The sequence below is a fragment of the Furipterus horrens genome, unplaced genomic scaffold (genome assembly GCF_987537825.1).
Source record: "Furipterus horrens unplaced genomic scaffold, mFurHor1.1.pri manual_scaffold_11, whole genome shotgun sequence".
Classification (NCBI taxonomy): domain Eukaryota; kingdom Metazoa; phylum Chordata; class Mammalia; order Chiroptera; family Furipteridae; genus Furipterus; species Furipterus horrens.
The window spans coordinates 31038078-31055335 of record NW_028327181.1 but is presented as its reverse complement, the minus strand read 5'-3'; the positions used below and the strand labels follow the sequence as shown (position 1 = coordinate 31055335).

The 17258-nt window shown below is 47.1% G+C and overlaps 1 protein-coding gene across 1 annotated transcript in view; it reads left to right on the top strand.

The window, feature by feature from the left end:
• Nucleotides 1-4496: 4496 nt before the first annotated feature.
• Nucleotides 4497-17258, top strand: part of GLB1L3 (galactosidase beta 1 like 3) — a 37153-nt gene continuing 24391 nt past the window's right edge. The window contains exons 1-6 of the mRNA XM_090257715.1: nucleotides 4497-4633; nucleotides 5125-5256; nucleotides 5431-5646; nucleotides 11165-11233; nucleotides 11901-11996; nucleotides 13967-14075. Coding sequence (XP_090113841.1) covers nucleotides 4611-4633; nucleotides 5125-5256; nucleotides 5431-5646; nucleotides 11165-11233; nucleotides 11901-11996; nucleotides 13967-14075 — 645 coding nt within the window. The 5' untranslated portion in view covers nucleotides 4497-4610. The remainder of the gene's footprint in view (nucleotides 4634-5124; nucleotides 5257-5430; nucleotides 5647-11164; nucleotides 11234-11900; nucleotides 11997-13966; nucleotides 14076-17258) is intronic.

Genomic DNA, 17258 nt, shown 5'->3' with positions numbered 1-17258 from the left:
CCAGACCATGATGCCTCCCTCCCAGACAGAGCTGTGGAAACCACTGTGCTAGGCATCAGCCAGAGCTGGTGGAGACAGCAATGATGTTTAATGAGCCTCTGAGGACCTGGCAATGACTGATAGGTGACAGATGTGAAGGACCCTGGAGGCTCTTGTCCTCCTCATTCTAGTTCGCTTAGCAGAAAGCCAGCTCGCTGGGCCTGAATTAGTGCAGCAGCAGACTGACAGTGGCTGTGGTCTTCCTAAGAAAACCATTTCTCCAAATAGGGGACCCCATCATGGTGTAGACACATAAATGCTTCCTGCCCTCCCATCTTGTAAAGACGTAGGGCATTATAGGGTGGGGTTGTGCCGCAGCCCAGCTACCTGGCTTATGCTCTGTGACGGAAAGAGTTTGGGGGAATTCTGTAAATTCTACTACTTTGCTGCTTGTTAGTTTGTCCCTATAACACATTGTGTGCGTTTACCATATGGAGTTAGTTGTGTGTGTTTGGGGCCTCTTTGTTTGATACTCCCCAACATCCATGCTGCCACTCTTCCTGGTTTATAAAACTGGAAATTTGTTGAAGAATCTATACCTTAGAAAGGATACCTTAACCACTATGCAGCACTAAATTCTAACTGTCCTAAGCTAATCATGATGATCCTGCTGCGTCTGTCAGTGACTGGTGTGCGGGTGGGCCTATGGTCCTATGATGGACCATGTGACGTAGTTGAAAACTGTTAAGGGCCTCCCGAAAGCCTTTCTCACTTTCAGAAAGAGACTCAACAGAGCGTCAGCCACAGCCTGCAGCCTGCACTCCTGCCTTGGCCCACCCAGTCCTGCCGGCTGGGCCCGGGGCCTGCTCACCGGCCGCCAATCTGCTCTCGGGGGTAAATGCACAAAGAAACATGAATCATAAATTGAGTATTTAAATAAATAATTCTGGTACTATTTTTATCCATTAAAAAAAAAAAAAAAAAGAAACACGAATGGATAACAATGGAAATGGTACCGTCACACAGGGGATCAGCAACTTTGCACAGGGAGCTTTGAGAGATGTTTACTGTAGTCTGCCTGAAATCGGGACAAACGAGATGAGTTTGGTGCTTTGGAAAGTTGTGAAAGCTGCGAGGAACTCTGTGCTCTATCTGGAGAAGGAACTGGCATTAATGAAGCTCTTGCGGAAAACCCAGGACCTCTCAACAAATCTTGTTATGAAGATGGTTGGCTCATCAGGATGCCACTGAGTCACCCTTCAGAGCTAGAGAATTAATGAGTGAAAAAGCACATGAGAAATACATGCACTCTACTGAGGAATGTAAATGGACCCCCCCAAATAAAGTAGTATGAAACAACTTAATCAAACATAATTGTCTAAAATCAGTGGTGAATAGAAGATTTGAAATAGCAGCTTAGAGTAATACCAATGGAAAAATAAATTATAACAATGTTACTGGCAGAAAATACCCCTAAACTTTCTAATGATTGCAGATAAATTCAATGTGCATCTTGTTATGATTTTTAGGCTAGGCTACAGTTATAATATTCATAAGTCTTGAAATTATCTGTGGTAAAATCCAGCTATAAAAATTGTGTAATTCAAGGACAACATTATTATCTTAAGCCTGCTATAATATTGTAACCTGCTTATATCTGTCTCTGGGTTTAGGTTGAAATACTTAGTGATCTTTCCATTGGAAATAACCTGCAGCAGAGAAAAGTTTCTGTTTGTTGTTACAGTGTCAGATGGTGAGCAATACTATCTTAATTTCACAATATACTGTGTTTGCTGGTAGTATTTTTCTACAGTGAAGAAACAGTCTTGCAGAAAAATAAGGATGTTTAATAATAGAGCGTCTGATTTCATTGAAAAAACAAAAGTAAAATAAAAAGAGCCTCAAGAATAGGCGGCCATGCTGCTGTCACGAAGTCTGTAGCACGCGCGTGGAACCATCACGGCACTACGGCTCTGGGAGGAGGCCAGTGCGGGAACAAGTCACCCCTCCAAGGGCAGCAGAGGGAAAGGGGGAATGTGCTGCCAAATAACCGATCCTAGAGCCACTCTCATCCAGATCTCCTGTTCTGAGGGAACAAAACCTTATGGTTTAAGGCAACAGAATAAAAACGTTCTGTACTGGTACCAGACTTTGTCATGTAAAAAATTTCCACTCTAATTCTATAAAAGTATTATTTAAAATTTTATGTGTGTTTTGAATGCTTTTCTCCATTTATTTAGCTGACTACATGGCATTTTTCTTTTAATTTGTTAATGTGGTAAATTATATAAAGAGTTTCTCATGTTGAAAATGAACAGTCACTTTGCTCAGATAAACCCTTATTGTTATTATGTTTTTGGCTTGGATTTGTTTTTGCATTTATATTTATTACTGATATTTACTATGTTTTTCTTTTATTCCCTTTGTTTAGTTGGTTTGCCTGATGAAATGAGCTTGGTAGGTTTCTACCCTATTCTATTATCTGGAACAACTTGTATGAGATAAAGGTCACCTATTTTTATAAAAATCTGTAACCTTGTTTGCGCTTGGAGCCCTGCAGTATGGGGAGCTTCCCTATGTATGGAAATGTTTTGTTTTGTTTTTTTAAATAAAATATCAATTACTTGAAATTTGCAAAGACTTCTTTGTAGCCTAACATATGGTCAAATTTGAAATTTTTTGTATGAGTTTGTTGTGCATGTAAGAGCTTTTATGTATCTATTAGCTTAAGTTTATATTAAACAAGTTATTAAAAATTATTTATTTTTGGTCTGATTGAGCTATGTTTTCAGAGAAATATATATAAAAGTCCCTTATATAACTTTGCATTTTTTTCAACTTCTTTTTGTAATTATGTTACTTTCTACTTTATAAATTTTGAGGCTACATTGTTAAATTTATACATAATCAGAATTATTATGTTTTCTTTGCATATTTCCTTTTTTTATTTAAGTAATAGCATTCCTTAACTCTACTAAATCCTTTTTGCCTTAAACTCTATTTTGTCATTAAGTATTGCAGCAGACCCTCCATATCACCCTGCCCAGGCTCTGTAGCTTCAGCTTCACTGGAGAGGACACTCCAGCGTCATCGCAAGATGTCGATTCAACACGGGAGGAGACAGATACCGTGTCACTCCCGAGTCGGACTGCACAACCATTCTCGGCGGTGCAGATAGACTCTTAAGAAGCTACACCATCGTCTCTCGAGACGGACGGCTGCCGACGACGACGACGACGACGATATATATATATATATTTCCCCTCTCTGTCCCTGCAATCATGTGAGTGAATTCTACCCGATCTAATGTTATATTTTCACCCCCCTCAGCCTGGCTTAACACCTTGACACCCCAATGCCATACACGATCCCACACTCCTATCAATACGCATTGGTAATACGCTGACAGTCTGTTTGCTCCTGGACCGGGCCTCGTACTTTCCTGCGGGGCTGAAGCTGGGTGGGGATAGCTGGTTGAAGGAAGGTCACAGGGGTTTGGTCTCATCCCCGTGTGTGCGTGGCGTCTCGACCGGAGTCCACTCTTACTTCACCAGCCTCCATCAAAGGTGTTGTGATTTTTCTACCCTTTCCCTGAGTTGGATTTTTAATCTTTTACGTTTTCTTTTCCCCATGTATACTTTTCTTGGTCTGTACAGCTCTCCTGACCACTTCATAGTCTTTGTAAGCACCGCGGTTACCATGGAAACCAGAGCCAGGCCCCCTGATGTCCCATTGCGGGGGGCGGCCCCCATCTGCACTCCACCCCAGGCCTCAGAATAATCACGCCCCCACCCCCACCAACAGCAACAGTATCTCACGTCCCTGCTTGAAATCTCTGGCAAAAGACCGACCTGCTCAGCACAGTGTTCCCAGGCCTCCCTGCGCTGCCTCCCGGGTCTGATCTCTCCAGCCCCACCTCCTGCTACTTTGTAACCAAAGGCCTGCACCCCGTCCTTGCATATCCTTGTGTCAACACCTGAGGCTATTCCCGCCGACAGGACCGGCACTCCCACTGCCTCCCTCTGAGACCCTCAGGCCCTCACTAACACTCACTCAGAGCAGGCGTGACACCGCAGTAGCCTGCGCCCCTCGCCCGAACCCCACTGCCCGCTGCGGAACCTTTACTCTGTGCTCGCACCGACTCCGACCTCGGGTGCCCACGGCCCGTTCGCAGCCTGGAGCGCCGTCTGGAACCAAAGGGCCCTGCTGGGTCTGCTGGGTCTGCCGGACCAAGGTCTCCCTGCCTCCTCGTGCGTGACGTGCGCCAAGCTGTCCTTTCCGCCCACTCACGCCTTCCCTTCCGTCGCAGTTGGCTGCTGGCACGCCGTTTAAGGAAACTCAAGGTCAGAGCGCCCATCCGGGACCGCGGCCGCCTTACTTCCCGGGCTGAACACGGCGCGCGGGCGGTTCCAAGGCCGGGGTCGGGGTCGGGAGCGGAGCGCTGCCCTTCTCGCTGCCCAGCGCGCCAGGCCGGCTCTTCGGCGCTGCGAGGCAGGACCCGGGCTCCGGCTGCGCTGCGGGGGCGGCGCCAGGGCCCAGGCTCCGGCACGCGGCGCCCCTGAACCCGGCGGGTCCCCCTGCGGGGAGGTGGCGGCGGCAGCGCAGGACCTCGGTGCCCCGGCCTCGCGGACATGAGATCCCCGCCGCGCTTCAGGTGACGGTCGCTGCCCATCCGCCGCCCTCCTGGACTCAGCTCCCCTTACAAGCTTCCTTCTACCCACCCATACCTTAGCGATGTCCGCACTGCGGAGGGTCTGTCCACGGGCCCACACTGCGTCCTTCCTGAACCCGGTGGGTGACGGGCTTCCGCCGCCAGTGGGCCCCTGAGCCCTCCACCTTTGCCCGGGACCCCGCCGACCAGTGCCCAGCCCTGTCTCCTGCCCCAGCTTTCTGTCCTGACTGAGGTGGACCGTGCGTCATCCCTGCTCGTGTGTATGGGGGCGGGGGGTCGTGGGATCTCAGGCAGGGGGGACCCAGGCAAAGCTCCAGCCTCCCAGCATCAGGCTGGCCTAGGAGACCTGCCTGCCAGTGACAGGCAACTCTTTGCACCGCGGCCTCTGACCTACCCAAAGGCCGCTTTCTGATGCTTTAGTCTGAGGAGGCCAGTGCCTTCCCCTTGTCATTTTTATTTCTTTCTCTTCTCAGCCCCTGTATTTCGTGGACAAGAATCATGTGCATCTTTTTCCTGCCATGTATCTGGTCAGGTTTTGCCCCTCGGGTAAACTCTAAAGAGGACCTTGTTTCTGGAGAAACTGAGTCACAGATGCACCAGTACAGGTTTGCCTGAGTTGGGAGAGCGGGGAGCTTTCTTGCTTTTTCTGGAGAAAATGTTATCAGAAGCATGTACAGGGCACGTCCTGCTAACAAGGACTTCTTTCTCCGGTGGGGCTCAGCAGTCTCTCCATTTCCTCTCCATCTCTCTCCTTCTCTCTCTCTTTTTCTTTCTTTCAGCAGGTTTAATTGGTCTCACCTGACCCCTCTTGAGCTGAAGGACAGAACCTTGGGACTTCAGACAGAAAGCACAGCAGAGCATAACGCATACTTCACACTGGAGGGCCACAAGTTCCTTATCTTCGGGGGCTCCATCCACTATTTCCGGGTGCCCAGGGAGTACTGGAGGGATCGCCTCCTGAAGCTGAAGGCCTGTGGCTTCAACACTGTCACTACGTGAGTGCTGCTGTTACTGGAGAAACCCTGGTTCTTCCTGCCGATGCAGTGAAGAATTACAGATCAGCGAGCCTATTAGTGTGTGTACAAAGTCTATTAATGAATGGGAGAGCAAAGCAAGGGTGGCCAAAGCAAGGGTGACCAGCCCCGTATGGCCAGAGCCCAGGTGGCCAGAGGGCCAAGGGAAGAACGAGCAGCCAGAGAGCCCCTGGCCAGAGGCCGGGAGGCCAGGGGCTGCCCGTGTGGCAGAAAGGCCAAGAAAAGAGAGTGGGTCCTTTGTTCTGAGGACCTATATAGTTGGCAGGATGGGGGTGAGGGAGTGACATATTGACTGATGGGTAAACGTGGTGCCAGCTTTCCCGGGGAGATGTGACTACCCAAACTTAGGTATGGGTATGGGTCTGTTTGGCCAAATCCTTACCTTGCTCCAGACTGTTCATTTTGCATATGTGACGGGAGGCAGGCAGGTAGCCAAAGCTGATTTAGGGGCTTTCTTCGGGCACTGTAATCCTCTCCCCTTCCGTGCTTTGGGATGAACACACAGTCTCAAGGTTTTCCTTTCCCAGCCAATGGAGATGACACACACAGACTTCCAAGGGCTCCCCCGTTCCTGCGCTGTCATCGTTTACTTGTGTTGTTCAGCATGCCTGGCAGCCTTATCGGACCAGGCTCAGGACTGCTGGTCAACGGGTGAGACATGTGTCTCTCTGCTTCTAGCTGCCTCTCTTAAGTTCTCTGTTAGATTGCCATGGTGAGGCCCTGCTTTTGTTTCCCCTCTGCTACTCATTCGACTGTAACGCTGCCACCAGCCCTCTGTGAGTTTGTTGTCCTACAGAGACTCTTAGCCTTGGCCTCTGGGTTCAGAGCTGGTTTGAGGAGCCTGGCTTGAGGACTGACCTTCTGATTAGTCGTGTCCAGCACATGCTTTTATGCTCTGAGGTCACTTACAGCTTGTACTTACTGAAACAAGTCATATTAATGTGCATGGAAATAAACCTGTAGAGGCATAACAGTCATATCAAAATGAACATGTAAGGAAATACTAGTATCACTAAGGCAAAGTTTAATGGAATAACAGGAATAAATACTGTCACTGAATGAGCAGACAGACCCTGTTTCAGTCCCAGCCCTGCCTCCAGCCATCTCCCCGAAGGGCCCTGGGATCTTCCCTGAAACTGGCAGAGTAGTAATTGCCTCATAGGGTTGTGCTGGTGATTAAATGAGATAAAACCTTTACCTTATTTGTATGAAAAATGCCTGTCACAGTGATTGCAGCATACATGCACTTAATTATGGTGGCAAAAAGAAATAGAAGCCCAGTTTAGTCCAGCAGAAAGATTTAAATATAAATTTGACATGATTAAATGTACATTTAAATGATAAGTTTAGCATGATATTTAACACAATTATGCACCAAGTGACAAAAAGTAACGTGCCTTTAGGGTTTGCTGATGGCTGGGCATTTTCTAAGCCTTTTCACAAAGATCGCCTGATCCTCACAACTGCCCCACGAGAGGGACGGTTTAATTCCTGCCCAGAGCACGGAGGGCTGAGCTGGCTCAGGCCCCACCTCCTCCCAGCAGCTCCTGGAGGTGCGACCACTCAGCTGGGATTAAGGATGAACCCACGTCACACACAGAAAAAGCTCCCATCTGTGTACAGACTACCCATCAAATAAAAACCATGCCCAAAGCAAAAATTGTGTTTCAGTTAGGAACAATGGTGTCCCCTTCATAACAGACTTATTTCCAGAAACATCTTGAAGCAGAAAAAATTGGGAATCAATAAAGGTGGGTTGAAGGGAGAACCAAAGAAAAGAACCTGTGCGGACGGCTGCATTGTGGCGGCTGCGTGCAGAGGGTCTGTGGGGGTCTGTATGGGAAGGCTAGAGCGAAGGCAGGGAAGCCCAGCCCCAGTGTATGAAGGACCCTGCTGTTGCTGGTACACAGAGATGCTAATTTCAATGCCTCCACCATTTTAAAGGGAGGCTACCCACTTACATGCATTAGTATTTGTACACAGCCAGGCGTGTTCCAAACCCTGGGAAGTATTAATTCACGTTATCCTCATAGCAGTCCTGCGTGGTGCATAGTGTTAGCCCCACTGAGGAAACTCTGGTGGAGAGAGGGTAAGGTGCTTTCCCAAAACCACACGGTTAGGAATGGTGGAGGTGCGCTTGGAATTCAGCCAGGCGCCAGAGCCCGGCTGCCTTTCCTAACTGTGGACTTGGCTGAGAGGCTGACGGTCATGTTCACAGCACTCTGCTGCCCTTATTGTAAAGTCTAAGTGCCTTTGCAGTGCAGTTTATCATTTTACGTTGCAGAACATATTTTTCTGTTTCTTGATGTTTGTCCCAGCAATTAGGAAGGTCTCTTGTTGTCATAGTCAGGCTGTGGGATTTTATTAGTTAACATCAGGAAAACGTAAAGGCAGTCCCCAGAAGCTCAGGCCTATGATATAGAAAGGAAAGGACAGAAAGTGGCAGCAAACACAATGGGACATGTAATGCAATGTGTTTCATCTGTGACTGTATTAATGATATTAATTCCAAAACACAGGGTTGGGAAAAAGTAGGTTACACTTGTGAGTATGTGAAACACAAAGTTTGTTCTTGTATTGTTATTTATTAATTATTGTATTGTTTCCATAAGGAAAACTGTAAAACGACTTTTGCCACACCCTGTAGTTAAGTGTCCTTGCCTTTCGGGGTTAATTCTACACTGGCTGCTATGAATTATCCCGGTAATTGTTGAATTTTTCAAAAAGAAAGAACCTCTAGATGTCTTCACACACCTACACCACTAGCCAGCCATAAGGCAAGACCACAGAAATTTTAAAGTAACTTCACCGCAATTAGAAGCGCCTTTCCTCCTCAATGTTCTTCTACTGCCCTCTAGTGGCAAAGATAAAGATCGTATTCGCTGTAAAGGAGAAAATGCTTAAAGGACCCGTCCACTATTGCAGAGGGTGAATTTGAAGCTGAGAGGCAGTAAATTGATAATTGGCTCATCTAATTTGCAAATAATTTAATCATAAACAGTTGTTGAGTTTTACGGAGAGCCTTTTCTGCATTTGTTTAAGGGATTGTATAGTTTTTACTTGGTATTCTGTTAAAGCAATAAATTATATTGACAATTTTTCTGATATTCAGCCAATCCACAGCTCTGGGTAAATTCTGTTTGATTACAAGATGTGCACATGTGCACACCTACACACACAGATTGCTAGACTTGGTTTGCTCGTGTGTTATTTCAGACATGTATATCACTGAACTTGATTTAAAATTTTATTAGTGTCTTACCCAGTTTTGATATTAATCTTATAGTAAACTAATCAAGTGACTAGATCTTCTTTTTATATTCATAGATTTTAGAGAGACGGAGGGAGTGAGAGGGAGGGAGGGAAATATTGATGTGAGAGAGAAATATCGAGTGGTTCCCTCCCACACACACCACCACCAGGGACTGAACTGTAACCTGGGTATGGCCCAGACCAGGAATCGAACCCATGACCTTTCTGTCTATGGGATTCCATTCCAACCAAATGAGCCACACTGGACAGGGCCTCGCTGCAAATATTTTGCAAAAAGAATTTTTATCCTGAATGTTTCCTAAAATTCAGCTGTAAAACTTTGTGACTACCATCTTTTGTCATGTAAGGGGAAGATTTTTGGGACAATGTAACTTTTCTTGAATAGTTATTATTTAACTCATGTTTTTCATTTCTTCTAGAATATATCATATTAGTCTAAAACTTTTTCTATTCTGGGACTTTAAAAAATTATCTTTGCTTTCTTGGAAATTATACATCACTTTGTGAATTTGGGCCTTTTTCTCTTTTTTCCTACTTAATATTATCTACATTTTTAGTCCTTTCAAAGATTCACTTGTACCTCTGTTAATCTCTCTCTCTTTCATTTTCTGTTTCACAACTTGTGAGTTACATATAATTTCTTTTCTTCTACTTTGTTTCACTTAGTACTTTCCTCCTCTGCCTCCTCCCCCTCCTTCTCCTCCTCTTTTCCTTGTCTCCTGAGTTGGTTATTTAGCTCAGTTCTCTAATATATATATTCAGGACTGAATCCATTAAGTACTGCTTTGGTTATATACCCCACTAATTTTGCTATTATGGTACTCTGAAAGCCATTTGGTTTCAAACATTTCATCTATATGCTTTCTGTTTTATTTATCTATTTTACTTTTTTTAAAGTATAATATTCTAACTTAGTTGCATTTGTCTTGGGATCATGGACCATGTAATGAAGACTTTGGGGATTTGTATTTTACAACTGTTTCATGTATTTTTTGAGAATGTGTACGCTCTACTGATTGGCTGTTGAGTTCTCTATGTATACTTACTAGATCCAGCCTTTTGATTGAGTTGTTTAAATCTATATCCTTATGATATTTTGCTGTTATTATCTTGTTTCTTAGAGAATTAAAGCTTCTCATTATGACTAGATTTACCCACTTCTTCTCTGATTCATTAAACTTCTCCTTTACTTAAGCTTTGATATTAAAATGATAGAAGGCAATGATTATTATATCTTCTTGATGAATTGTTCCTTTTATTATTATTTGATCCTTCTCTTAGCATCTGCTTGTGAGTTTTGCCTTAAAATCCATTTTGCCTGATATTTAAGATTGCTAGATTAATTTAGCCTAATCAATAGCTTTTCTCGTTGTTTTGTTTTTTTTATTTTAAAGCAATTTTCTTTAAAGTAAGTAACTTGTAAGCATCATTAAGCAAAATATTTTTATTCTATTCTCTCAATGTATAGTTATAAACTTTACCATGCATATTTGAAGTCCTTAGCAAACCAAATTTTGATTCCTACTCACAAAAGAAAAATCTTGAAACATAGTCAGTACTGCCATAATGCAACATGCCTTAAAAATCTCTACACTGTGAAAAATTGTATAATAAGAACAGTAAGGCTTATGAGAAACGAGATTAGTGAACAATATGCAAGAATTTCATTGGTCACACACAAAATCTAGTCACCTAATAAAAATAGCACCTACTAAAATTTTACACATGTCCCTTTGGCCCTACAAACTCAGCAACGTGGGGAACTCCTGGCTGAGTCCTTCTGGCTAGGTCCAAAGATGGCACCTTCCTTCATTACATGTCCATTATCCAATTGAAACTCCTCCTTGATTCTTATTTTGATTAATTCTTAGCAATAATTTATTGGGCATATGTAGACACTTGTGTTTTTTCCTTTATATTTTTAATGGATATTACAAAAAATGGGTGGTGAGAGGGATAATTAATGTATGGATCCAAGGATCTTGAATCAGGATTATTGACAGCTTGGACCAGAGCTGGGTAATAGAGAGAGGAGCTATTGAATGTAGTTATTGTTTGTGTAATACAGGTTTAATTGCCATGGGAAACTTTAACGTATTCCGAAACAGAGCTATTCTAGGTTTTGGTACGGGTTTGAGGCTGACCTAGGAATTCATGGGAAAGAAAGAAGAAGACGCTCATTGTACTTCTCTGTTTCCTATTCCAGCTATGTCCCCTGGAACCTCCACGAGCCACACAGAGGCGCGTTTGACTTCTCTGGGGACCTGGACCTGGAGTACGTGCTGGTGCTGCTTCTGTGAGCTGCCCTGGGCTGGGAGCAGGACAGGGCTGGCTGGGCGTCATTCAGGCCACAGCGGCGTCTCAGCTCTGCTGGGAGAACCCCACAGAGACTGGGCTCAGGGGCTTGTTCTCCGGACACTGCGGAGCTCTGCTCCCAGGACCAGAGGCTTCCCTGCTGCGAGCCTGTCACTCCCAGCTGTCCCGCCTGCCCCCTCTGAGCCCTCCCCTCCTCACGGCAGCGCAGAGGTGCCTGGTCCCATCAGCCCTGCTCGGCCGGCCGTGGGGCCCAGCCACCTGTGCTTGGGACAGCGGTTGCCCCTGGAGGCCAGCAAGGCCATTGGGGTCGGGTTCATCGTTAGGACCCTTGTTCCCGTCTGCTGCCCTTCCTCCTCATGACCCAGGGGGCTGTGCGGACAGTCCCATGCTGGGGGCCCATGAGAACCCAGCTGCCAGGGCGGCCTCGGGCCTCTGACCACAGGTGTGGGGCCCCGCTCTGCTGGGGGTGGGGGCTCGGCCTTCCCTCCACTCACCCCAGCCTCTGGTTGGGAGAGGAAGGCAGGCGAGCAGAGGACCCGGGCAGTCCTGCCGCCTGCGATTCGTGCTGGGCTGGTCCCCACCCTCTGCTCGGACGTCCTGAAGGTTGCTGGCCTTGACCTTCCCAGGGCCTTTGTCCTGCTGGCTGCGGAGGTTGGGCTGTGGGTGATTCTGCGTCCAGGCCCCTACATCTGCAGTGAGGTCGACCTCGGCGGCTTGCCCAGGTGAGCGGGGCCGTGGGTGGGGGCTGCGGTTGTGGTCAAGCGCTTTGTTTTACTAAAAATCAAACTCGGATCCAGCAGCGGCGAGCACGGATTCTGTGTCTCGCGCGGTGCTGTGCGCTTCCCACGGCATCTCGGGGACCGCTTGTAGTCCTGTGGTGAGTGGTGTGCCGCGGCAGCGCTCCTGTCGCGGGCGCAGAGGCCAGGGCTCGGTCCGGGGGCGGCGGGCGCTGCCACGCCTGAGCGCTGGGGCGGGGAGAGCAGGCGGCCGCGCGAGCGTCAGGTTCTTCCTCTGTGCGGAGGAGCTGACCCATGTCCGTTCTCCTGCGGGGGAAGGAAGGAAGGGAACTTCTGCGAGTGGAAGTGGGTGTGGGTGTGTGTGTGTTCCAACAACTTTTGGCTGTGGTCTGAGTGTTACAGAGTGGGGGTGTCCAAAAATCCCCAGAGCCTGCGGGGTGGGGGATGGGGAAAGGAAACAGCTTTTACGATGCCTTCACGTGCCTGTGGCTAGTGGCTGGAGTCTTTGTTATGCAAACGCTTTTGGTTCCTCTGAGGCCCCCGCCAGATGGGAGGGGTTTTGGACCCGGGAGCGGCACAGAGAGCACCCAGGGCCTGTGCAGGGTTCCCTGAATGGTCAGAGCCCGTCACCGCGCCCACTGCGTCAGAAGACGCAGTCAGGGGCTTAAGAACAGGCGGCAGACATTTTAGCCAGGTTCTCCATGCAGTTTGCAAGGAGGGCAGAGGAGTTCTCCATGCGCTCTTGAGACGAGGGTCTCCATGCGGCTTTGAAAGGGAAGGGAGAGAACCACGCGTGATCCAGTGCAACACAGCACATGCTTTCCTGGACTGTTATACGCAGGCTGATGACACCATACCCCAGAGTCTGAAGGAGACAGCTGACAGATAAGGGGTGGGGAACTTCTGGGCATGTTTTTGGCTTCTAGCCTTTTGGGGAGTGAGGGAAGTGCTGGGTCCTGTGGGAGAACAGGGCTGCGAGCTGAAGTGCTCACTGTCCTCCCAGGTTGGAATATTGTAAATAAAGACCTGTTTTCCTCAACACTAGTTGTTGGGTTTCACACCAAGGCACCACGTGAAAGAACCCCCTTTCGCTCTGTAACATGAGGACCTCTGGCTTCTCTCTTATCCTGTCAGTGAGAGACTGTTCTCCCCTGAGCTGGGAAACCGCAGCTCTCCTCCGCTCCCTCTCATTTTTCTTCGCCTTGTTCTCTCATCTGCGATGCTGGCCTTTAGTCCAGACAACGGAGGGTCAGGGTGAGAATCCAAGAATGCGCTTCCGTTAACTCTGCAAGCTGACAGGACTCTGTTTGGCCCATGGCTTTGCCTGCAGGGCAGCACTTTACCCTCCTTGCTCAGGTAAGGTCTTTGCTTTCCCCCAGATGAGCTTGTTCTCTCTCCCATCTCAGCTCAGGAGCAGGTAAAGCCTGACCTTGAAGGAAGTGGGTGTGTTAGCAGAGCAGTGATTCCCGGTGCTGGTGCTGGTGCTTGTGCTGGTGAGCGGAGGCCCCGCCCAGCCCCGCACAGGTGTCCTGGGGGTGTGCTCACCGGCTTGAAAGTTTCCAGTCTGCTTGGAGTCAGGTCTTAGAAGAGTTGTAACCACACCTAAGGTACACACGCCGTTTACAAGGCAGGGCCTTTAGTGGATGTAAAGGAATGGAGGCCGGCATTCAGTGAAGGACTAATAGCCTCTCACTACGATGCGGGCGTATGAGCCACGATGGAGCTGCGCACACCTCAGTTGTAGTGCCACGATGACGCTTGTACCTCTAACTCTGTAAGAGGCCCGAAGAGCGTTCTTTCAGGACCCTTGAGTCTGCCCACCTGTGGGCACGGGACCCAAAGCCTGTGCTGCAGGGAGCTGAGAAGGAGCTGGCGGTCCCCCTTGGCCCAGCCCTGACTCGTCCTTCCTTCCGCCTTGCCATCTCCAACACGGGGCCCCTCTCCTTCACCCCCAGCTGGTTACTGCAGGACCCGGAGCTGAGACTGAGAACAACCCACAGGGGCTTCGTGGAGGCTGTTGATAAGTATTTTGATCATCTGATTGCCAGAGTGGTTCCTCTCCAGGTAAAGCCCAAGGACCTTTTCATTGTCTTGTATTTGCTTTAGGAAAATAGCTTGTTCTGACTTGTTCACGGTGGAGGCCAGGGCCAGCCTCTATGAGAGCTGGAGCTGACACTTGTGATTTTGAACTCTAGACTCTCATCTCAAGTTCAGCCTTTGCCTCTGGGATTCTGGAAAGACACACATCATACCAGACTGGACTGACAAAGTGTGGGCATGTTGTTGCCTTTGTTCTCAATGTACTTGGTGTTCACTAGACTCACTGATCTTTATACTGCTTTTTTCTGCCCTTAAATGGTCTTTGCTGTTTTAAACAGTTAATACACATGCTTGGGGAGAAAGCTTGAAAAAGTACCAAGGAGTTTATGGTAAATAACAGTCTACTCTCCTACCCTATCCCAAAACTTTGTTTCCCTTTTCAGGAGACAACCAACTTCACTGGACTTCTGTGTGTCTTTCCAGAGATTTTCTACACACATGGAAGCAAATTATTTATACACACACTCACATATGTGCATGTGTGTATCCATACTTTTTTAATTCAAAAATATACAAGTCCCACTGGACATTTTTCTTTTGTCACTTGAAAATATATTTTTGGAACCTGAAATTCTTTTTTTTTTTTTTTTATGGCCTCACCAGAGGACTTGCTTACTGATCTGAGAGAGAGAGAGAGAGAGAGAGAGATGTGAGAGAGAAACCTGCAAGGGAGAAACCTCGATTGGTTGCCTCTCATGTGCACCCTGAGCAGGGACCAAACCTGCACCCTAGGTGTGAGCCCTGACAAGAAGTTGAGCCCATAACCTTTTGGTTTGTGGGATGGTGCTCCAACCAACTAACTGAGCCACACCAACCAGGGCTCAACCTGCCGTTCCTTTTAATGACTGCAAAGCATTTCATGATATTAATATATCAAAATTCATTTAACTAATGCCCTTATCATGGGCATTTGATTTTTCAAGTTTATGTTATAATGAATGACTTGGCTCATGGGTGTCACTCTTGTACCTGGGTGAGTATATTGGTTATTACTTGCATTCCAATTCATTTTAGTTTCATAAATGCAAAGAGCACAGTTACCATGCATATTCCTTTTTTCACGGAATGCCCAGACATCATGTACTTGACAAGAAATGCCTTTATTTTCACCATGTCTACCTGTAGCTCAGAGACCAGTCTGTGACAGAAAAAGAGCATTATACCCTGCAGTCTGCAAGGCAGCAGTTGTTGGATCGTTGTGCTTGGTTTTAAACATACAACTCTCTTTCAGACAACAGGAGGCACATGGTTACTATTTCAAAATAAGTGTTATTTTAAGACCAACTCCTGATATAGCTGGTAATGGGATGAAAACCAGGATTACGAGGTTGTAGACTAATAGCTTATTATCTTAGACACTTCTTTGGGGGACAATATAATGCAGATCCAGCCCTTTATAAATAATTCTAAGTTGTGAATTTGAGTTACTCATTAGGATAATTATCAAGGGGAGAAATAGGAGACTAGAAGTGGAATACAGCTTTAAGAGAGATGAACAATACTGAGGGGAAGAGACCTTGTCTTTAGGGTTAAACTCTTGCTCTTTGGTAGACTCAAGGTTCATCCTTTGTAAGAAGGGGCTACGCCATGTATTTCTGGCTTTATTTCTTCAGTCGAGGTGGGACTCAATGACAGCAGTGAAAAACCTCTGACCCTTAAAACTAGAAAGACTCTGGATGTTTGGATGGAAGTTCAGGAACAAGTACAAAGGCTACCTACCCTTCATATAGATCCAGCAAGCAAAGCAGATTTATAAACATCCATTGCAATCGTGAGGTGGAAAATTTTAGGGAAGTTTTAAGAAACAGGGAATTGTAACTGCAAATGAAATGTATAGGGCTTATCATTACTAAATTATTAGTATTTTAAGATCGTTCAATTTGATTGGTTATCTTCATTTCAGTTGTTATATTTAAATTATGTTTAGAGTGTATTTATTGTTTTACTGGAGACATTTTTTCCTCTAATCCTGTTTATTTCAAAAGGTTAACTGAATTCTCCTACGATGGGTTTTTTGAAATATTACCCGTCAGGCTGGGGAGAGATATTCTTCAGTAATATAAATAATTGTTCTCAGTTCATCAGTTCAGAATACTTGTGTTCAAACAACAAATAACTATTGAGCACCTACTATGTGCCAAGCACGTGCAGTAGCTAAGCTTCCAGGAGTGAGTTGCGCAGACAGCCTCTCCCCCACGGGGTTCACAGCCCAACACGACAGACATACAGGCACCTGCAGTGTGCGTGGTGACTGCTGCCACTGAGGCTGTGCAGGAGGGAGGTCTGGGGCAGGTTTCTCGGGGAAAGGAGCAGTGACCTGAAGGGCGAGCAGGCATTAGCCAGGCCAGGGGGTGGCCAGGAGTCTCCAACATGGGTGAGGACAGGATGACCAGAGATAGAGCAAGTAGTTTGAAGAACTAAAAGAAGTGCTATGACTGGTGTGGCTCAGTTGGTTGAGCACCAGCCCCTGAATCAAAAAGTTGCTAGTTCAATTCCCGGTCAGGGCACATGCCTAGGTTGCGGGTTTGATCCCCCATTGGGCATGCACGGGAGGCAACCGATCAATATTTCTCTTTTGCATCAGTGTTTCTCGCCTTCTCTTTCTTCATCCCTTACTCTCTCTCTCTGAAAAGTGAATAAATAAATATTTTTTTAAAAAAGGACTAAAAGAAGTGCAGCTGATCTGGAGCACAGAGCGAGAGGTGGGAGAGAGGCAAAAGTGGGGCTGTCAGGGAAGCCCCCAAGACGTGCTCCTTCTCCTCTGTTCCACCCCAGGAGCCTGTGTCTTTCCGTTGTCCCAGAGGGAGCCCCTCACCCACACGAGCTCTCCCTCGGGAGCAGTAGGAAGCGTGGCCAGCCACCCCCTGTGCAGAGCCCGCCCTGCTCTCAGTGTGGAGAGGCTGCCAGGCACAGAGAGCTGGCCTGAACACGGAGGGAAAAGTGTTATAGTTTCGGCTCGGCAGGGGCACTGTTGGCGGCTGGGGCGCTGTGACGGGCTGGCGGCTCTGCCACGGCGGTCTGAGGGGTGGGGTACGGTGAGCAAGCGTGGGCAGGAAGTAGAGCTCGGAAGAGGAGGCGACACACCTGACACTAATGTCATATTGAATGTCACTATGGGTGAAAAAATAATAGCCAAATAAATCGTAA